At 46.6% G+C, this 22,660-nt stretch overlaps 8 protein-coding genes across 8 annotated transcripts; 1 reads left to right on the forward strand and 7 right to left on the reverse strand.

The window, feature by feature from the left end:
- Nucleotides 1-51: 51 nt before the first annotated feature.
- Nucleotides 52-1,671, reverse strand: GL218_03217 (Phosphoacetylglucosamine mutase; the record flags this gene model as incomplete). The annotated part of the gene is made up of 1 exon (XM_033579767.1): nt 52-1,671. The coding sequence occupies one exon, from the start codon at nt 1,669-1,671 to the stop codon at nt 52-54; it is 1,620 nt and encodes a 539-aa protein (XP_033437361.1).
- A 727-nt stretch (nt 1,672-2,398) lies between these two features.
- On the forward strand, nt 2,399-4,277 carry GL218_03218 (Crossover junction endonuclease MUS81; the record flags this gene model as incomplete). The annotated part of the gene is made up of 2 exons (XM_033579768.1): nt 2,399-3,323; nt 3,448-4,277. The coding sequence occupies 2 exons, from the start codon at nt 2,399-2,401 to the stop codon at nt 4,275-4,277; spliced, it is 1,755 nt and encodes a 584-aa protein (XP_033437351.1).
- A 433-nt stretch (nt 4,278-4,710) lies between these two features.
- GL218_03219 (Riboflavin synthase) lies at nt 4,711-5,559 on the reverse strand (the record flags this gene model as incomplete). Its single annotated transcript, XM_033579769.1, has 2 exons — nt 4,711-5,399; nt 5,529-5,559. The coding sequence occupies 2 exons, from the start codon at nt 5,557-5,559 to the stop codon at nt 4,711-4,713; spliced, it is 720 nt and encodes a 239-aa protein (XP_033437352.1).
- Nucleotides 5,560-6,503: 944 nt separating this feature from the next.
- GL218_03220 (Protein arginine N-methyltransferase 1) lies at nt 6,504-7,922 on the reverse strand (the record flags this gene model as incomplete). The annotated part of the gene is made up of 6 exons (XM_033579770.1): nt 6,504-6,982; nt 7,033-7,364; nt 7,433-7,542; nt 7,622-7,641; nt 7,710-7,723; nt 7,840-7,922. 6 exons carry the CDS (start codon nt 7,920-7,922, stop codon nt 6,504-6,506), a joined length of 1,038 nt encoding a protein of 345 aa, XP_033436500.1.
- Nucleotides 7,923-8,515: 593 nt separating this feature from the next.
- On the reverse strand, nt 8,516-10,951 carry GL218_03221 (Alkaline phosphatase D; the record flags this gene model as incomplete). Its single annotated transcript, XM_033579771.1, has 11 exons — nt 8,516-8,613; nt 8,670-9,129; nt 9,196-9,389; nt 9,452-9,508; nt 9,570-9,625; nt 9,681-9,819; nt 9,877-9,946; nt 10,002-10,109; nt 10,159-10,217; nt 10,274-10,433; nt 10,490-10,951. The coding sequence occupies 11 exons, from the start codon at nt 10,949-10,951 to the stop codon at nt 8,516-8,518; spliced, it is 1,863 nt and encodes a 620-aa protein (XP_033436499.1).
- Nucleotides 10,952-11,689: 738 nt separating this feature from the next.
- Nucleotides 11,690-13,705, reverse strand: GL218_03222 (DNA polymerase lambda; the record flags this gene model as incomplete). The annotated part of the gene is made up of 2 exons (XM_033579772.1): nt 11,690-13,463; nt 13,557-13,705. The coding sequence occupies 2 exons, from the start codon at nt 13,703-13,705 to the stop codon at nt 11,690-11,692; spliced, it is 1,923 nt and encodes a 640-aa protein (XP_033436502.1).
- Nucleotides 13,706-14,920: 1,215 nt separating this feature from the next.
- On the reverse strand, nt 14,921-16,691 carry GL218_03223 (Ammonium transporter 1; the record flags this gene model as incomplete). The annotated part of the gene is made up of 5 exons (XM_033579773.1): nt 14,921-15,495; nt 15,544-15,846; nt 15,920-16,377; nt 16,444-16,508; nt 16,572-16,691. 5 exons carry the CDS (start codon nt 16,689-16,691, stop codon nt 14,921-14,923), a joined length of 1,521 nt encoding a protein of 506 aa, XP_033436501.1.
- Nucleotides 16,692-19,772: 3,081 nt separating this feature from the next.
- On the reverse strand, nt 19,773-21,854 carry GL218_03224 (Tyrosinase; the record flags this gene model as incomplete). The annotated part of the gene is made up of 4 exons (XM_033579774.1): nt 19,773-20,972; nt 21,027-21,293; nt 21,371-21,501; nt 21,557-21,854. 4 exons carry the CDS (start codon nt 21,852-21,854, stop codon nt 19,773-19,775), a joined length of 1,896 nt encoding a protein of 631 aa, XP_033436504.1.
- Between the last annotated feature and the right edge of the window lie 806 nt (nt 21,855-22,660).

A 22,660-nucleotide genomic window follows, 5' to 3' on the forward strand; every position in this document is an offset into this window, starting at 1 on the left:
TCTTTCCATCGTGTATCCCTACCTGCTATTAGATAGAACTCATACGAGCCACTAGCCTCCGTATGCCTTCACTATAGCGGCGACCTTGTTCGCGAGCTCGTCGGCCTCGGATCTCGTAGCCGCCTCCGCGTACACTCTGCATGCATTTTCTGTCCCGCTGGCCCTGGCGAAGGAGCGGGCGTTGGTATACTTCTTCACAACCTTGTCGATTTCGTCCTGGCAATGTTCCGGGTGGCTGAGTTTTCGCTCTGCATCTGTTGTTCGGAAGAGGTCCTTGTTGCCAACTTCGACGCGGACGAGACGGTTAGGAAGATCCTGGTACGTCATGGCCCAGTCTCTTAGCGACCACCCCTTGTGTGCCAAGATAACCTCCACCATGAGCATATCCGATATCGCATCTCCAACTGTCTGGTTGATGAGATCTCCAAGGGCGCTGAGAGTCTCGAGAGCGTCCTTTTGTGCGGGCGACTGGGGTTCCTTGGCCTTGAACACTTGTAGGGCGTCTTGAGAGAAGAGGACAGTGCCGTGACCGTTTGCTTCGAAATATACGCCAATATCATACGAGCAAGCGGCGTGGTGAAGGTGCTTGACACCTGTAGGCGTGCAGATGACAGGAATCTGTAGATGTTGCTCGACATACTTTGTGCTTGATCCGTTAGCGTAAGCGGTCTGGACTAGACCGATACGAAGCTGACCCTCTAAGCCAGCAGTGCGGATAAGGTCTGCAATGAACGATGCAGCCAACGTCGCAATGCGATCTCCGTCAAGCATGAAGAAACCAGTATCCGGGTCGATCCAATAATACATGAGGCGGTCCGCATCACCGTCTAGAGAGCACCACCTCTCGCCAGGAGCGGGCTTGGGGGTTGCCGGTGCTCGCTGTCTAGTCTTGACGAAGTCGGCACCGCAGTCCAGGTTCAAGACTTCCGGACGCAGGACATCATCGTTGGCAACCCTAACCTCCAGGCCTGTCTTCGAAGAATCGTGATGCTTGAGGAGCTCACTAAGCTTCGGACCACCAACACCATTGGCACAGTCGACAGATAGCTTCCCAGAGACCCGTCGTCCGCGGAGTGCGCGATAGAAGGCTTCGACAAGTTTCTTGTAGTACCCGGTCTCGCTGACCTCACCATATGAGCCAGGGGTTCCGGCAGTGTTGATACAACGGGTTAGATAGTGGAGCTGAGGGGTCGTGAGGATCTTGAAGTCGGTGTAGGCGGTATTCGTAGCAGCTAGAGAATCGGCAAGGGCTGTAACGAGTGTCTTTCCCGAAGGGCGAGTGTCTCGACCGGCAATGACCTTACCGGAGGAGGTCAGGTCGATCTTGAGGGAGTCGGCTAACTTGTAGAAGTAATCGACAAGCTCTTCGTGGCTTGGGGCGTTGACGAGGTTCGTGGCATGTACTTCCCACTCTTGCTCAAGCATATCTCCCATGGGATCAACAATCTTGACACCGTTATCCACAGCAGGATTGTGACTAGCGGTGATCATTACGCCGATCGTTTGGCCGTTGAGTTTACGACTCCGAAGGGCAGACAAGAGTCCAACTCTGAAGGTGACGCCATCTAGAAGGTCGGCATTCATACGAAAGCCTGCAGTACCATATTTGTACACTCTTCCAGGGACTATATCGTGCTTTTTCGAAGCGGCGAGGATTGCGTCTCGGTCCATCTTCGGAGGGGCTGATATTCAGTCTCTAGATGCGATACACAGTTGATAAGGTATATTTTTTTTTTGTGTGATTTGAGATTTGAGATTGTTAAATCAACTATGAATGCAAGACACCTTTAACTTGAGATGGGGTTAAGGGTTTAAATATAAGGGACCAAGGAGTTAATTTAGGTAGGTTAGGTAGGTACCTTTATAGAAATATGTACGAAGCTAGAAAAGTCCAAGTTGTTAAGATGAACATCAAAAGTATCGAACGAGAAGTAAGTAGCCTAATACGAGGTAGTAACCCCTCCCTCTCCCTCACTAAAACTTAAGTACTCACCACTAAGTACCGTTAGTACCTACATAATTTTAGGTACATATCACTAAGTATATAATGGTATGGGCCCCGCGCTAAGAGAATCTGACGTTACCCGAGCTGCAAGGTTTAAGAACCAGTCATAGAGCCAGTCAGAGCGTAGCTACCAAGAAGGTGGGGCCTAGTAGTGGCTCATGAGCTCCAAGCTGAAAAAGGCACCTCTCAGCCCTTGCAACCTTACCGAGCTTTGTTTCCCCTTACGTCCTACTATTACCTCATTAGGCATCGTTTGCTACACCTTATTTGCAGAGTATTTTGCTGGTTATAGTCACCTGATTTCGCGATTGGCGTATCTTCTCTTAACGCGCTAAAGTCGCGTCTACCTTCTTGGATTTTGTTACTCAATTGGCATCACCTTCAACAACCGAAATGCCATCTAATGAGCCTTGTGCTAACCCTCTCCTCCTAGGATGGGTGGGGGAATGGGTTGAAACCGCTCGCGACCAAAATTCGAAGGGACTTTTAATTTATAAGAAGGCATATGTCGCCCTCAAGGCATGTCCGGTAACCTTCCAACATCCTTCTCAATTACAACAATTAAAAGGATTCGGTCCAAAGTTATGTGATCGCCTGACCGAAAAACTGAAGGAGCACTGCTCGGATAATGGATTGCCTATGCCTAAGCGTCCAAGGCAATCTATTATTCCTGGCTTGGCTAACCAGGGTGACGAAGATGGGGATGATGCAGCAGAAAGACCACCTAAGAGACGAAGGACGAAGCCTTACGTGCCAGCTCTCAGGTCTGGCGCTTATGCCATAATTATAGGTTTGGCAACGCTTGAGGAAGGTGATCGTAATGGAATGACAAAGCAACGATTAATCGAGGCGGCTCAACCTCATTGCGATGCATCATTTACCGCCCCTTCTGACCCAAAAAGCTACTACACGGCTTGGAAGTCTATGACGACTCTTGTCGAAAAGGATCTCGTCTATGAGCGTGGTAGACCAACTAGAAGATACCATTTGACTGAGGAGGGATGGGAAGTGGTACGACGGATTCAGCAAACAACAAACCCTGATCAACCTAGACCAGCTGCGCCAAGAGTAGAGCCAGATCTTCGAGGAGTTGAACTTGCTCCTCTCCCACGAGTTGCCAATAGGTTCCCATCCCTAGAAATACAAGATCCGCCCAGGAATGAATCTAATTATTCCGATGTTGTCGCTAATGGCGATCTTGCATCAGGAAGCTCAGCATTGCCGAATTTTAGGCCAATTCGTCTTGCTCCCGGATCTTTTGAAGTGCATTTAGTATTAGACACGCGCGAGGTCCGGGCAAAGACTGATAGAGACTATAGTAAGCAATCTCCTGCTTTGATACTTATTACACTGTCTAGGTTAAGAGCGTCAAATCTGATTTTCTAAGCAAAACGCCTCATTTGTCGAGCCTAGGAAACGACTACTGACCTAAATCGTTGCAGTGCAAAATGAGCTGGCAAAGAAAGGCGTTAACCCAATAATGCGTGCCTTAGAACTGGGTGACGTTCTTTGGGTAGCCAAATGTCACGATGCAAACTTCCTTCCTCGACTTGGCGCCGAGGGAGATGAAGTTGTGCTCGATTATATCGTAGAGAGAAAACGGCTCGATGATTTGATTGGAAGTATCAAAGACGGCCGTTTCCACGAACAAAAGTTCCGCTTAAAACGATCCGGCATTAAGAACGTCGTTTACATCGTTGAAGAGATCTCCATGGATCCGGAAATATTGGATAAACGCGCAGAAATGGTGCAGTCAGCCATTGGGTCGACACAGGTGGTTAACGGCTTCTTTGTGAAAAAGACACAGAAGATGGATGATACCATTCGATATCTCACGCGGATGACTATGCTGCTAAAGAAGCAATACGAAAGCAAACCACTGCTCGTTATCCCCACCGAAATCCTCACCGCGCAGAATTATCTCCCACTACTTGAGCATCTTCGACAGAAGGACCCTACTACAGGGCATTATATCACCTACCCAGCATTCGCATCTTTGGCGTCAAAATCCGACATGATGACACTGCGGGATCTGTATCTAAAGATGTTGATGTGTACCAGACAGGTCACTGGAGAGAAAGCGCTCGAGATCCAAAAGAGGTGGAAGACACCTTACGACTTCGTAAAGGCTTTCGAGAATTGCGGTAGCGGGGAAGAGGGCAAGAAGCGCAAACGCGAGATGGTCTTTGAGCAGATGGGGGGTCTGTTTGGACGCAAGAAAATTCCCAAGCCGCTCAGCCAGAAAATTGCCGAAATTTGGGCCGACATATAAACCTGTCAATTGTTATGTTGAATCCGAATTTGGAACCAACGACTTAGTACACTAAGACACCATTATTCGTTGTTAGTATCTCGAGACAACACTACAGCTTATTCTCCATATCGGTTACTAGGTTTAGTCTTTTTTGACACTTGGCTTTGACGAGAATAGGATTATTCTTCAATACGAATATGTCATGGCATTGATCATTCCCAATACTGGAGAGGTACTTATCTGACTGCATCGAAAGTGGACATATATATCCTTGACTTAGGCATCCTGGCGTTCTTAGGTCCATCAATTAATATTCGTTTAGATCTCGCAGACGTAGATGATATCAACCCCCCTATTTTTATTATTTTATATGTCATCAAATACTTCAACAGGTAGTTGACCCTCCAACCAATTCCACCCAGCAGCTAGTCAGCCAGTCCACCCAAAACCCTCACGAATGCCCCCCCATAGCCTGCGCGACCAAACTCTGCACCACCTGCTCCAACATGGGCTTAACCAACAACTCGCCCTGCGCGCCCAAATACCCCGCCATGCTCTTCTCCGCATACTTGGCCAGCACATCCACCTCCAGATTGACCGAGTCCCCCGCGACCTTGCGCGCCAGCACCACCTTCTCCTGCGTATACGCGATAAGCATGATCTCGAACCAGCCCTCGGCGTCGTCCACCCGCGTCACCGTCAGGCTCGTCCCGTCGAGCGCCACGTACCCCTTATGCACGACGTACTTGAGCGCGTCGAGCGACGCGGGCGCCAGCCGCACCGTCAGCGCGTTGCCGTCCGGCGTCACCGACACCACCGCCGCCGTCGTGTCCACGTGGCCCTGGACGAAGTGCCCGCCCATGCGGGTGTCGGCGCGGACGGCCCGCTCGAGGTTGACCGGCGAGTCCTTTTTCAGATCCCCTAGGTTCGTCAGACGCAGGGTTTCGGGCGCGATGCCCACGGTGAAGCACGGTTGCTTGGTATCAGAGGTGGTGCTGAGGTGAGTCGCGGTTAAACACACGCCGTTGACGGAGATGCTGTCGCCGAGGAGAGCGCCCTCGAGCAGCGTCGAGGACGGGGGGAGCGCGATGGTCAGGGATGTGCCGCCCGTTTCGTCGTGGGGGTTGAGCTCGGCGACGACTGTGGAGGGCGTGGATATATTAGCTACGTCTCTATCCCAATCTCAATTCACTCTCCAAAATGCATAAAGAAAACTATAACAAATACAACACTATATATATATAAATAAATAAATAAATATATACTCACCGCCAATCTCCTCAACTAATCCCGTAAACATGATTCCTAAAATACTGTCGTCGATTTAAGGGGTCTTGTAATAGGAGAGACTACCTAAGGTAGGTAAGGATTAAGGTATGACTGTTTCTGCTTGTCGCAAGAATGACGTTGTTTTCTTCTTAGTTTTCCCACCCCGCTATCACATGTCCGATAGGTAATAAATAAATGATACCTAGACGGAATATGTTCCGCGCTAGAGAAGGACCCTTGATTTGTTAAAAGAGGAAAAAAAGGTAAGTAGAATCCCTGCGAGGATGAAAATTTATTAATCGGGATCTTATACTCACCAGCAGCTTATGTTATTGTTCTAAGTGTCTTACAGAGAAGTATTAATTTAAATATTAGGTATAGCTAGACCTGGTAAATAGGTACTTATTAGCTTTATAGGTATCATGCCGGCTGGTCCGTAGAACCAACATCACAATAAGATATAAGCCAATTAGTTACTTAAGCCGGAGAGTAAGCAATGCTACTTATTCGGATTATAATCAAATTATAATCATAAATCACGGTAATACAGTATCTATCAAGTAGGTATATTTACGACTACCTGAGCAGTGATCCTGACTGACCCATCAACCTCTCAATCATCACCTTCTGTAGGGTGACGTCTCGAGGGACGTGTAGGAGTTACTATCTATCGTAATCTTCATCAGTCATTATGTATGACCCATGCCATACAATTATTCCAAATATAGTTCCATTTCCTCGCAGACGGCAGTTCCTCTTCCCTCTTGACCTGAGGAGAATGACTTTTATGCCTCCCAACGCCGTACAGACCCCGGTCACCTTGCCATGCCATGATGCAAGGCTATCGAATTGATGCTTTGCAGCTTGTCGTCCGCTTTGCAGACCCTGTCTACTAGTTAAGGACTGGCCAGCCCGAGTCCTGGTAAGCTGCAAGACATTGTAATACGGGACGTGTCCTTCAAAGATTCATCCCCTCTAACACATCTTATATTCGCAAGCCCCGACAGCAGACCGAGTGCTATCTTGGGTCTCTAGGTGGTAATCAATCTTGATGTCTAGGTCACGTCGGTTCTTGTCGTTAGGCCTAACGTCCAACTTGAAGCTAATTTCTTCCCCTTGCTGCACCGTCAAGACCTGGTTCAGGTAGAAGACGGTCTGCTTCCAATGAGTGTACTTGGTGTGAGGACCAGTTGAGAAGCGGACGGGCTTATGGCATGCCGTAAAGTCGATATCGAACCATGCTACAAGAGCGTGTATGAAGTCGTCACGTCGAGACGTCAACTTGAAGGGTATCGCGAAGGCTAGATCAGCCGTTGTGCAGGTGTAGAGATCAAGAGTCAAGACTGCGGCGGGGTCTGTTACAGCCGCTTTGATTTCTACTGTATCAACGAGAGGCTCGGCGAGGGCAGTCTCCTTCAGAGGCGTGTAATCAAACCCGTAGACATTATCCCAGACTGCAACCAGTTAGCTTACTTCTAATAGGATCTTGCGACACGGAACTTACATCCAATCTTCTCGTCCTTGTATTCGCCATCCTCAATACCGCAGGCGAAGATAGTAGCCTTGTCCGGGAAGATTAAACCATCCTTCTCGAGGAACTTGTCGCGGGCGTACAAGACAGTGTCAAGCATGCTCTCGTAGAGGAGGAAATAGCCCATCCATTCCGAGATGATAATGTCTACCTTGGGAAAAGGCAGCTCAATTTCTTCCATCTTGCCCTGGATGAGGGTAATCTTGTCTTCCATGCCATTGACCTTGACAATCTCCCTAGCCTTGAAAATGATGGTTGACATATCAACACCGATTACGTGCTTGGCTCCAGCTTTGACAGCGAACCTAATCGGAAGGATGGCGTATTAGTTTAACTGGGTTAAAAGTTACTATATGGATTTATAGTAGCTCACATGGAGAGGATAGCTGTTCCGCAACCAACGTCAAGAACAACCTTATCCTTGAAGAGGTGCTTGTTCTGCACGATGGCATTCATATAGGATCTTGTACGGACTTCATCTTTCTGCGTGGGGCGACAATGGATCGTTAGTTAAATAATGATTCTTGAGGTGGATTTAGTTGTATGAATTCAGAGTACGCACCAACATTTCCTCATGAATTCCTGGATTGCGCAAGATTTATATTAGTAAATTATCCTTCGAAGCGTCTCAAATGGTAATAGATGCATACCATGGTGATTATAGCTGTTGTGCGACAAGCATTAGCAAGAGCCTTATCTCGCGGAGTATATCGCTGCTAATATTCTAGGATTCTAAGATTCTAGAATTTTAGGATCTAGCAATACGCACAAGAAACTAACCTATTAAAATAATGCTGCTCAGAGTGAGCCATACTCTTGAGCTGCTGCTCTGCAGCTTCAACATCCATCTTATCGGCAGCCATCGTTAGGAATTTAAGATGTGAATGGACCGAAGTTGAGGTTGAAAGTATGAAAGAATGAAGATTGGGCCGGACGACACCAAGTAGTAAGGTAACTATATTTTTTTTTTTCCCTTCTTTTCCTGCTTCTGGGAACCCGCTGCAGGGTAACTAAAAAACTGTAGTACAACGGATCTAGACTTGAATCATACCCCACTTTTTTCATCTTTTCACTGTCTACGCGCCTAACGCGTTCACCGTTCTGCCGCTTTCAAAATTTACCCCACCGGAATGGATAAATGATGCGCCTATCAGATATTTAGTATATATGAGGTAGTAAGTACCTAAAGTACCTATTTTAGGGGTTAAGGTTAGCGAATCTTCATCCGCTAAACCACCTGTAGAAATTCAGTTGAAGACCGGGACATACTTTAATAGATACCTCTTTTCTTTTTTTACAAGAAAAAAAAATACTCTTCGCTAACTGATTCATACCTGTCTTAGGGAATAATATATCCAAATATGAGTTATCAACAGGCTGTTTCATATACTTAAAACAGATATCTGAATAACTAGACAATGAACATTGCCTCAATCCCAGACACTTCCAACACGAACTAGGTAACGATATACATTTGATTATAGCCAACGATATCCCATTCCCATGTATCAGTATTCAGCGTGATATTCGTGGGATTAGTCTTACCTCCCCTCACTATAATACAACTGATCAGTAGTAAGTAAGAAACAAGACAAAAGGGGGGCACTTACAAAACCCAACCTCAACACTCCCTCCACCAACCGGCCTAGCAAGCTTATTCTCACCCGCAAACACCGTGAAATTCGCCAGCGGCAAATCCCACGCGTTTCGGGATGCCACGCTCGGCGACCCGTAATACCGGGCATCTAGTTTATCAGGGGTCACCGACAACAGGAAGTAGCCGCGGTAGTACCCGTCCTGCCACTGCAGCACCGAATTATTTCCCACACGATACTCGGCCTCGGCTCGGCCCGGCGCAATCAACCCGTTGAACCCGGTAGAGCTGACGGCTGTTCCGGCGAATTCGACGCCGACGGAGCCTTCGCCGGTGGTTGAGTCGTAGGGCTTCTCGTCTAGCCAGGCTAGGTCTGATACCCAATTTTGATGGCTATCGCCGGCCAGGAAGATGGTGTTAGTGATTTTGTTGTCGTAGAGGTGCTTTAGTGTCCGGTTTCTGTTTGCTTGGTACCCCTAAAAGTATTATATCAAAATCAAGACCTAACAATACTCCTTGTCGTAGATAAGTTCCCAACTTACATTCCAGTTGTCGCCACCATAACCATAAGACTCGACAATGTGCGAGAATACGATCTGATTGCCAATTATACGCCAAGTCGCACCTCGGTCTTGAGATTTGGACAGTTGGTTATAAAACCAATTCTCCTGGTGAGAACCCATCAGTGTTCGCGAGGCGTCATTCCGTATAAGGTCGATATAATTATCGTTCCAGTCTTTGCTCAGTTAACAGTAACTCTTGAATGTTACCTTTTCTTCGGAAAGTACCGATACTTACCAAGCGAAGTAATGCTTCGATCATAGTTCCGAGTATCGAGTACGATAAAATCCAGGACTGTATCGCCAATAGTTAGCGTTGTGAAAAGGGGTCGGAATTGGGGTTTAGAACTACATACGATTTCCCATCTGAAAGTTCCTCCATACCCTTAGGTTATCATCGAGGTCGACTTGGCTTTAGAAATATTAGCGAAACATCAACTTACGACCTTAGACCATCATATACTCACCGAATAGGCATCCACTCGAAATAGGCTCTCACAGCATTCATCTTCCGCTGGTCTACGCTAACACCACCGTCCTTATGAAAAGAATCTTCGGTGTTGTTCAAAGCGCTAGACCCATCTCGATACCCGTTATTCGAGACCTCTACACGAATAGTCAGATAGCCCCAATCATCTACCTATATCTCATTAATCTACTTACCGTGGTCGTCCCAGGTCGCTATCCAGGCAAAGTTCTGGGAAGCAAGTTGAAGATCCGGATCCGTACGATACTATTTATTATGTCAATATCCGAGTTTAGCTCGATAGCACCAAGTAATTATATACCTGCCCGTGGCGAGTTCTGTAATCATATAGACTAAACAGATACTTGGGCGGCGCATGGGCTCGCTCGCCCTTTGCGTTGCCTTCGTATATGTAGTCACCGAGATGAACCTATTCATATTAACACATGAGGGACAAATTGTCTAGTTTCTGCACTTACTATATAATCCTGCTCATCCTTCCGCGCGGCATTCCCGTAGGCATTAAAGTAGCCATTCGCTTCCAACCCGTCAGAAGGGCCCCTATACGAGTACACGCCAAAGTAAAACACTCACGATAATTACTACAAGAAAAGACAGCAAACCTCAGCTCCGGAACATCAACATCCGCCAACGGCGCAGTCTTCGTCCGCCCAACAGAACTCGTCTTGCTCGACCCGCAGATGGTAAACTGGTAGTTATACGTAGTAAACGGCTGCAGCCCCGTCGCCTCGACCTACATGCCATTAGCCCGTATCCCCAACCCAACAAGAAGAGTTCCGCAATAATAACCTTAACGGTATAATCAATATCACTAGTCGTATACGCATCCCCCGTAGCCACAACACCCCCATCTCCACCCCCAGTCTCATTCGACCAAACCCTCCACTCCACGCAAACCGGACTAGCATCCGCATCGATATAAGTCTGCGTCTCGTGACTATACAGCGGCACCGGCCCCTCGACCGTAACATTGCTCCCATCCGAGTCCAGCGACGGCGCAGCCCGGGTCCACAGAATCACGCTATCGGCGTACGGGTCGCCAGACGCCACGCCATGCGTGAAATCCAGCTCTTCCGGTGCAAACGCTACAGCGCCGCGCTTCATGCTACGCCGCGAGACGTGCGGGACGTCGATTCCGAGGCCAGCGTGGCGACGGGAGGGACTCGCAAAGTTCAGATTGCTGTCGAAGCTCGCGGCTACGCGGGGGAGTAAAATCTCAGCCGCGAGACTGAGCGCGAGGATCTTATTCATCGTGGTTGTGAATGGATTCAGTCTTCAAGCTTAGCATGATACAACTTATATAACTTGAACCCGATTTATGTATGTATATATGTCTAAAGATCAATTAAAGCTATAGTATATCTATTTATACTTTATCCTATCAATATACCATGTGCTCATACCTACCTCTTCTTACGAACTACAAACTGTGCGTATAAGCCATGTGGGGGGTATATACATCCATACATCCATACATATGCATACCTACATCAAGCCAAAATCAAGGAATTTCATCGAGAACGGAAGGTCAAATCGATAATCGCTGCAGACGCCCCAATAAGCAAAAAGGTAACTGCGATGGCACAGGATAGTGCTACCTTGAGCCTCCTACGAGAACGTGTGTAATGGCGCCCTTCCTATTGGCCAGGACTTATTGCTCTCATGCAGCTTCTTCGATCCCCGCTGGGCTTGAGAAAGACGTGAGGTCGTCGTAATTCGGTAGGTACCGAATCGACAGGGCGTAGGTAATACCTAGGACTAATTACAGCCCGAGCTTATTTTCCAAGGCAGAGCCGCATTAGGTGGTAGTCTTATATGTACGAGTGTAGGTATATAAATATATGAAGGATGACTACCTAGGTATTCACCGAAAAGCATGAGACTAATCAGCTACTAGAAACATCTAGATATAACTAATATATATAAAACATATTACCATTACTAGCACTTCACCCATAAAAGTATCAGTGCAATTCATCACTAACCCAACTAACCACACCACCTCTCGTGCGGTTCTCTCCAGCGAACGCCAAGGATCTCGAAGATCTTCTTCTCGTCCCGCCCCTCAAGCAGCGTCCCTTCGTTCACCTTAATATTCCCCTGACCTCGTAAGACATTCCCAAACAACCCTCTTTGATTTAGCCGCATGCCCTTCTTCTGTGCCAATAACCGTATTGACCTATTGAATATGTCGTTTCCGGTGAAGTAGATAAGCGCTGCGCCGAGCTCGGTCTGGGGCACGAGTAGAATATCTATACGTCTCCATATAGGACGATATTCACTTCTAGGACCAGGGAACGCACTCTCTGGCAGCACACAGCAACCGTGCCATTTACTACCACCGTCGGTATCGTCGGCGTCACCATGGTGAGCAGCAAGCGCAATAGTCAAAAACCCTTCACGGGTTAATGTATCGACTAGCTGGTTCAGAAACGGAGTTAATTGGCTTGTAGAAGATGTGCCCTTTTTGGTCACAATCAAGTCGATATCGCCGGAATTATCAGCTCCCCGTCGATAGCTACCTCCAATAATCAACTCTACGTTGTGATCAATGATTGCGGCTGTTTCTTTAACACAATCGGCCAAAGCCTCTACTTCCTGTCGTGGAATCCGGGTATTCAAATCGTCGAAATATTCTAACCCGATTTTCTGGTTGGTATTTAGATCGGCTTTGTTCTTTAAGTCGTCTAGCGTCCGAAAGCCTTGGGCAACCCATTTGTGAGCCTGAATTTGACCTACACCATAGATCTGTAGAAACAAGCCTATGATCTTCCTTTGAGGGTCATCAAGCGCATACTCGAGTTGTCTTAGTCGGTTCGTAGTGACAATCTCCTCGATCTTGTCTGCAATTCTACCAATATTAGGCAGAGCGCGTGCTTCTTCAGCGGTGCATATCTTCTTTGATTGTGTTCGGAGAGTGGCGATAGCTAATCTATAAGCTCTAATACGGAAATCATCGCCGGTAAGTGTATGCTGATCCAGCATCTCTTGAAGAACCTTGATTGTCTCCGCATTGGGATTATTGTCTGTATGGTCCTTCGTTCCGCCCTTCATGCAGATGAATTTTTCTTGCCAAGCAGGATTTTTGCCCTTAGAATTGCCCATGCTACTCCTGGTTCTCCTTTTCCACGGCCTCTTATCATCCGAGCTGCTAGAGTCTGAGAGAACCTCAATTTCATCTGTTAATAGTGGCCCAGCAGGATCGTCGTCGTCCATTAACGAATCACTAAATAGGTCGCTATTACCCGTGGCTTTCATCTCAGATATACACTGTGTGAGTTCATCATCCACACTAGTATCAGCTGGCTGCTCTGAAAGTGGTACCTCATCTTGTGCATACGCTGGCTGGGCATTACCAGTGACGCCTTTATTTTGTTGCCTCTTGGAAGATGAAATCAGGGCAATGCTTCTCTGCGAAGAGCTCTGACTACGCGACTGGGTGCTTAACACAGGCGAACGGGGTCGCCTCGCCGACTTCCTACGGCTTGGTTTTAACTCGAGCGAGGCATCATCATTGTCTAAATGTGACAGTTCTGTTTCGTCTGCTGGTTTCTCAGCAGGCGTTGGAGTCCCAGAAATCTTATATTGGCTCTGGTTGGGATTTACGATTACACGGTGCTTAATGCAGTCAATGGGGTAATTTTCATTGACCAGCACCTTTTCTGACCACTTAGGGTCGTCTTGTAGCTGCCGCTCTATATCCGTATAGGTAAGCTTTTTATCGACAATTATATGCGTCGCTTCGTCTAGCTTCCTGCACCACCTATATGATATTCAGTTAGCCGATCGGTGTGTGACTATTTTCGGATACTTGCTTCTAACCGCCGGGAATAGGTTCATTAGAACGGATACTTACATGACACCGTGTTCCCTAGCTTTCCTGATCTGCAATCTGCGCACCGGGTTGATATCGTCATTAGGGATGTAAAAAAACGAGAGGTCTTTGAAAATTCGGCGTGCCTCAGGGGCCAGTTTCAGGGGTGCTTCCTTCTTACGTTTTCCCATCCTAACAGAGGGTGAAGGATCACTTTTAGGGCTAGAATGTATGGTGAGAAGACTCGAGTGCATAGAACGTGTTGTACGACGTGGTGGCTGTCTAGTAGCTGCAGCTGCAGTCTCAGGCACAGTCTTATCACTAACGGAAGTGCTTGCCTGTAAGCTTAGACCGCCGGTTCTTGACTTATTGCGTCGGGGAGTAATAGCAATAATTTCTACCTCGGGATCGCTGTTGCTATGAATGGGGTCTGACGCCAATTCCATAGGAGCAGCACCGACTTCCCTTGGCGCAGTGAGAGAAACATTATTGGAAGTAGTTGGCGCAACAGAATAAAAGGCTTTGGTCTTCTGCCTATATGCCTCCTCGTCTGCACCCAAAATATCATCATTTCCATCGTCATTCGTATATGCTTCGAGGCGTTCAAAGAATGTAATCTTTTCTTCTAGCTGGTTCTCCATTGAGTTAACAAGAAGAAAGACGGAGTATTGTTGATGTCCGTTTCGGTGTTCCACGTATGAAGACACATTTTATGAGTGTTGAGTGCTTCACCAGATTTGTACTTGTTGCAACTCGACAAATTCATCCGGTAGGCATCAGCTGCTAGGCGCATAATCACTGGTTGACTGTCTTAAAATGTGTTGATTGGTAAATTGATTTCAATTGAGAGGCAAAGCTAAAATCCCTTGATTTGCTTGATTTGTTTAGTACGCCCCTCAATTACACCGGACATGCATTTAAATAGACTGGGTACGTATAATGTACTTACTGTAATGAGCCACTTATTCACAAGATCAAGTACCCCAGACGTATCGTGAATTCATATAAATACATTCCATATTTGTAAAGGGCAGATATAAGACTCAGGCTTCCTAAAAGGGGTTTACAACAGGAATAGTGTGTCAATTTTTATTATTATCATTCCCCCCTACATTTCGCCTACATGAGAAAATTATGTATGTCTTAGATTTATTAAGTATTTCCATACTCACAGTCAGCATGGAGCAAGCGAATGTAGGTAAGCTAAATACTAATATCAGGGGTATATATGTAAATAGGTCAGTTAATCAACCTTTATGCGCACACACTGCATTGAATTCCATAACGCCTCCCTAGATACTACATGAACGAGCGAGATATTAGTCGCCAGTCAATACCATAGTTTTTCCATACACGTAGTCCCAAATACATAGTAAACCAGGATCTCATCGTACAAAACCAGCCCCTTATGATGGTATAGGTGACTGCGACTGCTGTCCAGCGTACACACGCGGATCCATCAGGGGAATACTATTCTTCTCTCGGGGGTCGAAGGAAGCCCCGGCATCTGCAGAGTACCGGCTATTTGCTTCGCCTTCGATGTCATTTAGCAACTCCCTAGTAATCTCCACGTAGTCGTATGCAAATTCACCGATCTCTGCATCGTCGATGCCCAATATTTCGGAGTTCTCGGTCGTTCGTAGTTGGAGGCCCGGGATCAAGTTTAGGATGAAGCAGATTATGCATGTGCCGACGAACGAGTAACAACCTCCGCAGATGGAGTCAGCTAGTTGGTATGCCAGTTGGATCCAGTGGTGATTCACCCAACCGCCCTGAATTTGCGTGTAGCCATCGAGGTGAGCGATATAGTCGGCGGCGAAGAAACCCGTGCAAATATTTCCTACAAAGCCCCCAACAGCATGCACGGCAAAAATATCCAAGGCGTCGTCGATCCGTAGAAAAAACTTGAGCTTGGTAGCGTAGTTGGCAAAGCCGGCCCCGAGAATTCCGTAAATAATTGCAGCCCAAGCAGGAACAAAGCCTTTCAACGGTTAGAGATATCTACGTAATATGCAAATTAACAACTGACCTGAACCCGGTGTGATCGCCACCAGACCTGCGACAACCCCGGAGCAGAAGCCCACCGTCGACCATTTGCCCTCTAATCTGTAATCAAGCACACACCATGTAATGCCGCCGACACATGCCGCCAGGTTTGTCACCACTGCGGCCATGACGGCGCGCAAGTTGGCTGAGAGTGCGCTACCGGCGTTGAAACCAAACCAGCCGACCCATAGAAAGACCGTCCCGATGACTATGTGAGTAACATTGTGTGGTCGGTAGTTTAATTCGTGCGTTCCGTGACCTCGTCGCTTTCCAAGCATCATCGAATCTACAAACTCACGTGTCAGCAATAAGAACGTAGCAGCTCCTAAATGAGATATATTCGAGGGGTGTAGACTAACATGCAAGCGCAGCTGTCCCGGAGGCAATATGGACCGGTGTACCACCAGCGAAATCGAGGCCTCCCATCTTGTTCGACCATCCATTAGGGTTCCAAGTCCAGCAAGCGATCGGATCATAGATGATCGTGGTCCAGATAAACATGAAGATGACGCACGGCAGCATTCGCCCCCTTTCAGCAACGGCGCCAGTCGCGAGCGCCACGGTTATGGCCGCGAACATGCCCTGGTAGACGGCAAAGAGCAAGTCCGGGACCTTCGAAGAGCCAACTGACGGCTGGGCCAATACATTTCTAAACCCGAAGTTGGACAAATCTCCGATGTAAGCAGATGCCGTGTGCGAGAATGTCAACGAGTAGCCCCAGAAGAACCACTGAAACGTAGTGACGGCCGTTGCCATGACGGAGAGCCATATTAGTGATAAGGCCGATTTACGTCGGGCAAGACCAGAATAGAAGAAGCTTTAGGATTGTAAGCTAACGAACGCCCGTGGCGGATATAAGTTGGCTGTAGCGCGGTTTACTTACCCAACTCCCGGAATCATGAGCAACACGAGAGCTGTGGATGTTATCATCCACGCCATATCACCGCTCTATACTCGCGTATTAGAGGCTAAATCCCTGAAAATGAGACTCGGCGAAGTTCATTTACTTACCTCGTACCATATATTCAAATCCTCCGTTAGAGAATCTCCGCCAGTAGGACCGCTGCCATTGTAGGGTACTTTAATGATATATCCCAATGCGTCAAGATCGATGCCATTAAGTACGACCATTTTTGTTACGTAGCCCAACGAGGGTCTCGGGAGTTGACTAGAACGAGATGATCGAAATGACTATCAGTATTACACATAAGGAGGGAATAGGTTCAAAAGAGTGTGAACAAGTTGGATGGATGCCGTCGGGAACTTGCAGTCGAGGAAAAGTCGAGGCGAGGGCTAGATCAAGTACGTCAAGTTCCAGCCGTGATTTGATGTGGGCCAAGGCGAAGTTAATGCAAAGTATGCGTTATTCAAACCCCTAACCCTTCGTAGTCGGGAAAAAGAAGCAATTCAAAGACAAAAGTTCAAAGACAAGCATTCACTCTCGTTCGGGTCAATCGATACGCCTATCAAACATGTCAAATTGGAAGCAGGGACGCCTACGGATTAACTCAAAAAAGAATAAGAATTGAGGCTTGTGGGCTAGCGGTCGAGGCCGGCGGGAAATCAATTTTTTTATTGATAGCAATCCGGGCCCCTTGTCGTACGTATGTACAAGCATAGAATGTACACAGGCGTCTGATGATATCCCATACCAGATGGGAGATTAGGAACAGCCACTCAGACAAGGGCATGACCTGCAGGTTGCAGGATCTGTGCCCGCCTCAGATCGGTGACATACATACAACATACATACAGTGGCAGTAACTAGTCTGCTAACCTAGTATGTGGTAATGTGGTATGATATGGTATAAGCTAAGCGGTAGCCAGCGATTTCGATATAAGCAGGGATTACTCCGACATGCCCGGCAAAGATAATCTAGGCTGCTTCTTGTTCTTTCTAATCGAACGTTGGGCGCGAAAGATAGGCTAGCCATCCGTGACACTACATATCCAATATTAATATGAGCAGCATACAGCAACAAGCTGAACTCAGTGGTGGCAACACCCTCGAATCTATTCTCTGGTGTAAGATTCGTCACCTAGGTGTCCTATCAGAGAGAACCGTTCGAGTGAGCCAGCCTCTTGTACCGGAGTCATCCGAAGAATCGAATGAGAAAAGGGATACGAGACTTGGTTTTGGAATACATAATTTTTTTTTTGATAGATGATGAAGTATTAGGTATTAGGTTAGTTGGATGCCCAAACAGGTGATCGATATTACGATATTACACAGCAAAACAAGTAAGAGAACAAAGATAAGCAAAGAGCAGGGTCCACATCAATCGGTCTACTATTGGGTAAGGCTCAGTAGTGGGGTGCAAGTGGGTGCAAGTGGGGAAAGAGTTCCCAGGGAATTGGGGAAGTACATAAGGTGAGGAGTAGGGGGGTTTGGACTTGGGCTGCTTGGCACATTCCGTCTCGAGTATGGATCTCGACAGGCTCGAGTCTGGTACATACGATAAGGTTTAAAGATAAAGTGGACTTCTATCGGAGCTGTACCCCAAAGTGCAGTTTCTGGTTTCCGGGTCCTTTTGTTATTAACTGAGTCCTCTTATTAACTAGGTAGGTACATATTCTTAATCTAAACAAGTACCTAACATACATCATATTCTCAGTCCTTACCTTAGGTAAGGTTAGGTATTAAATGATTTACATGCAAGTCAGTCATCATTCTCAGTAGTTAAACTAAGTACATAACCTAACATAAAGTGCCCAAGGTACATACATATATGTGTAGCCTGCCTTATCTCGCATCTCAAGGCGAAACGTAGCATTCCTACTGTAACTACGTAAAGTCGCAGAAGGCCTGACGTGAAGAACGAGCCGTGTCAGCTGCCACGGCCAACGGTCAGCCATCGTGTTTCCAGTCCCCTGGTACATCTATTCAGAATCTCCCCACCCCCATATCGGGAAGGTCAGATACCGATAGTCTATGCAGTACCGATATATCAAAAGATGCAGTCTAACAAAGGCCTTGTTGATCTTAGTACCGATAAGGCTAATACTTCGTGAACCATCTAGCTTATATTCCAATTGGGCGGTACTTAGTGTTACTTGATACATTATAGAATTAGTCAACTGTCTTAATGTCTTAACATCATTCAACCACCTACGTGATATTATTATCCGACATAGTTCCTCTTCAGAGGCTTCATACCGCTGTTTAATTAAGCCTAAGTAGCTACCCAGCTAAGTAAAAGATCACCTGCAGAATTGAGACTCTGGCTGCTTGATCCGATACAGGCTACTCCATTGAACGCAAAGTCTCAGTATCCCTTTGATAATAAATCTCCGGACATAGAGGGGCTATGAATACCGCATGCACCCCCCTATGGTGTTTCGCTGGTGTAAGACAACGCCTCACCCACGATACGACGCTGCGAGCACTGAGCTATTCTCAATCTCAGTAAAACTTCCGTTGCTATTCATATCATAAATAACACAGAACGAAATGAGTTATATTACTTTGATTTCGTAGTAGTACTGCCTATAAAATCTAACACTATCCCCCTGGACTCTGATATGCACATATTTCAATTGACTACCTTATCACCAGCAAGCATTGTACAACATAAACATATGTACGCGCGCCCCTTACTAAACACTCAAGCCCAATATACGTATGTGCGTATCATTTACACTAAGCACCACGGCTTGCCTAGATGAGCTGTAGCCATCTCGATTGTCGAGTCTCGATAATCATATCGACTACAATCGATATATCGGGGCACCTTAACTAGATTAAAACATAAGAGAAATTATATAACAGATGATATTTATGCCCAGCTCTTCAAGGTCAAGAAGAAAAGTCCCGTAGACTTTATCATGAGAGGGATAACCCCGCTAACACACCGTCCAATCACAAGTAAGCGCATAACCGCAATAGGTAGGAGGCATACAATTACCTTGGGGTCCATCCTACAATCGAGCTACTAGCTACCGCAATAGCTAGGGATCGTTAACTATTCGCTCATATATTTTAGATATATCAAGATCCACGATACTGGGCATCTTTGAGTGGGTGGAGGTGTACATTAATTATTAAGAGTACCTAGCGAAATAGCTACCTAATGGTCGAACTACATCAAAGTCTTCTATTAGACTTGTTTTCAAGTGTGCTATAGGAAATCGACCAAATAAAACATTACCAACTCTTTTTGTACAAACCCTCCGAACACATGCTAAAGTAAGGTGGCCTAGTAGCCCGTTTCCTTACCCAACTAGATTAAAATGTGTTTCTATTTTACCCCATTCCGAAAGCATATTCTCCGACTCTGGTGCCTTGACCAAGGAGCTGACAATGTTGATGCTGAGTCCGCCTATATGGCGAGCATTGATTACCGTTCCATTCGCAAGTGAGACTCGTACCTCGAGGTTAGATTTCAGGAACGGCTCGGCATCTTCTGCATGCAAGCTTGATATTTTACCTGATGTTACCATATGCATCAGGGCCGAGGTCATGGGGATTGTTCCCGTAACCATCCGATCAGAGGTGCGGCTGTGCACGCTTTTATGAGCGAAGATTCCGTGCGTGCCTACTAAGTTAGGTGCTACTGGCCATGATGATGGGTCGGATGGGACGTCCCCCAGGAAGAGATGGATTGAAAATGAACCACCCATCGCATGCTTGTTCACTCTTATGTTTGCAATCCACTCGCGATACTTGCCATCCCTAAAAACCGCGCCCAGGGAAGGTCTGCTGGAAGACTGGCTGTTCCAAGATATGCCATTCGCTTTATACGACCCTCGGTGACTTGGATGCTTTGTATGTCTGCTGCTGTGTCGCAGGCTTCTGTCCGACCCCATGAATATAGAAGCCGGGCTGAACTTTCCATAGAGCTTGTTGATCGTTGCCACAAGTTCTGAGCGATTCTTGTTGGCTACTTCGGGGTAAGTATAGCCGAAAACTTCATGATTTCGTACCATATCAGCCGTCCAGAAATCTGTTTCGTTGAAGAAGAATGGTGTGAGGGCTGTCTGGGAGTTTTCTACCTGCCCGGGAGATGTCGTATGAGAAGAATAAACAGCAGGCTGGGGGACTACGTATGTGTTATTGTAGAGGTGTTGCCACATAGTAAAGATCCTATCGATATTGGCATGATGTAGCCAGAAGAGTGGATCAAATCCGGAATAGGCTATGATGGCAAGATGCCCGTAAACACCTCCTCCAACTGTGTGGATTGCGTCGTGAAGAGATTCAAGAGAGTCGTACGTGCCATTGTTAGGACCAGGGATCCAAGCTTCGTTGCTGAAGGTTGTATAGTTAGGGTAATTAGAAAATAAGTTGTATAACCGCTGCTGGAAACTCGGGAGATGGACATCTAATGCGTGTGCTACGAATGAATTATTTGAAGTTGCATTTGCACTATTAATCGGACGAGGTGCTCGTTTTGTCTCGAGCCATGTATTATACTATGCAAATTATTATCAGCATGCTATCTTCACTCTCAGGGGAAATAAACATACAGGGAAATCCGGAAAGGTTGAACTATTAAATGGCCTAAAGACGTAGCTGAATAGGGGGTTGGAAATAGTCTGAACGCCGTTTGGCCCGGTCACGTTTATGATCGGCGAAGCACCAACGCTTAGAGGGAGGACACTGACTCCGTTCGGGGGGACGGCAGCCCAATCCCAGTACGGGATCCGGAAGGTATCTGCAGCTTTTTGGAACCGGTCTTGAAGTTCTGGTGGGTAAAACGACGCGATAAATTGAACAATGTTGTACAAGACTTGCTAGTACAGGCAACGTCAGCAGTTTTTCTAGAAAATCACGATTTATAATCAAAGTATGATGAATCTTTCCAATATACCTCATATAGAGCAAGATAAGGTCGATGCCAGGGAGGAAACAGAATGGACACATGAGTGCAATACCCGCTATGTTCATTTCCAGGCGTCGGGTCGACATCAGCCCATGTTAATGCAGGAGCTCCATGAATTCCTATGGCGAGTTAGAATATAGAATATAGACCCAATATTGCCTCTTGAACGCGTACCTGTGATCTGGTACCACGAGAATTGTGATTCCTGGTCGGTGAACTGCATCCAGCTAAGGGCTAGGAGGTACAAGTTCCATTTGTCCTCGTCATTTTGCAAATCTCGGATATCTTGTCTCAACTGCGTTTCCCCATTGAACCGAGGAGGGCCGGTTACGATAGAAGACTGAGACGGAGCCCTTTTTCGCAATCGAAGATCAGCGGTAAACCCATAGTCGTATTGCCCCGGCTGGACGTTAGCAATAACTATAGAGAATAGTAGAGTGAAGGCAAGGCAAATCTTATGAACGGACAACATGTCGGGCTCTCATGTAATTGGAGCTTCTTGGGAAAGTACGGATGAAGCCGGGAATCACAAAGGAGACACAAAATAGAGCGGCAAAACAGTACGACGCATGTGATTTGGGATGAAAGATATTGTTGGAGGTGCTAGGGGAGAAGCAGTCAAAAGACGAGATAGGATGAACTTGTCTCCCTAATAGATGTGAGTAAAACTAAAGGGCCTTAGGTTAGGGCGGTCTTTCCATACAATATGAAGACGGAACGATGCTTTGATTAATAAAATGACATTGTAACGGGAGGAAGTCAAAACATTCGGATACGCAGCAGAAATTTAAGGATGTATATTTTTGCAAGTACCTAATCTACATGTACATACTTAGGGGTCGTAATAGCTTATATTGGCACCTGCATCTTGCCTTAGTGTGGGCTAATCTTGGGAAATAGCGAACTGACGCGATGCGATCTCGCGATTGCTTCTTTTGCCGACTACCGTCCTCTTACAAAAACTGCCCAGGTGACTTTCTCGGTTGAACCATGACTATTTTTCTCCGAATAGTACTTCCCCATGCATCTTCAAAGTAATCAAAACTTCTAATGTATGAAATACCCATCTACCTAGTTAAGAACATCTCCCGAAAAGACGGCAGGACGCACGGCATTTACGCAGATATGGTATATGATACACGGTGGTTAGCCGTTCTGAAACTAGTTTAGTCCTAGCATCGGTTACTTACATTGCTGCCTCTCCCAATCTTCACCGCCGTCCTTGAAAAATCATCTGAAGATACTGCAGAAGAGAAAAAGCAAGGTACATTATTTAGA

This window comes from Daldinia childiae, assembly GCF_008694065.1.
Source record: "Daldinia childiae strain JS-1345 chromosome Unknown Scaffold3, whole genome shotgun sequence".
NCBI classification, from domain to species: Eukaryota; Fungi; Ascomycota; class Sordariomycetes; order Xylariales; family Hypoxylaceae; genus Daldinia; species Daldinia childiae.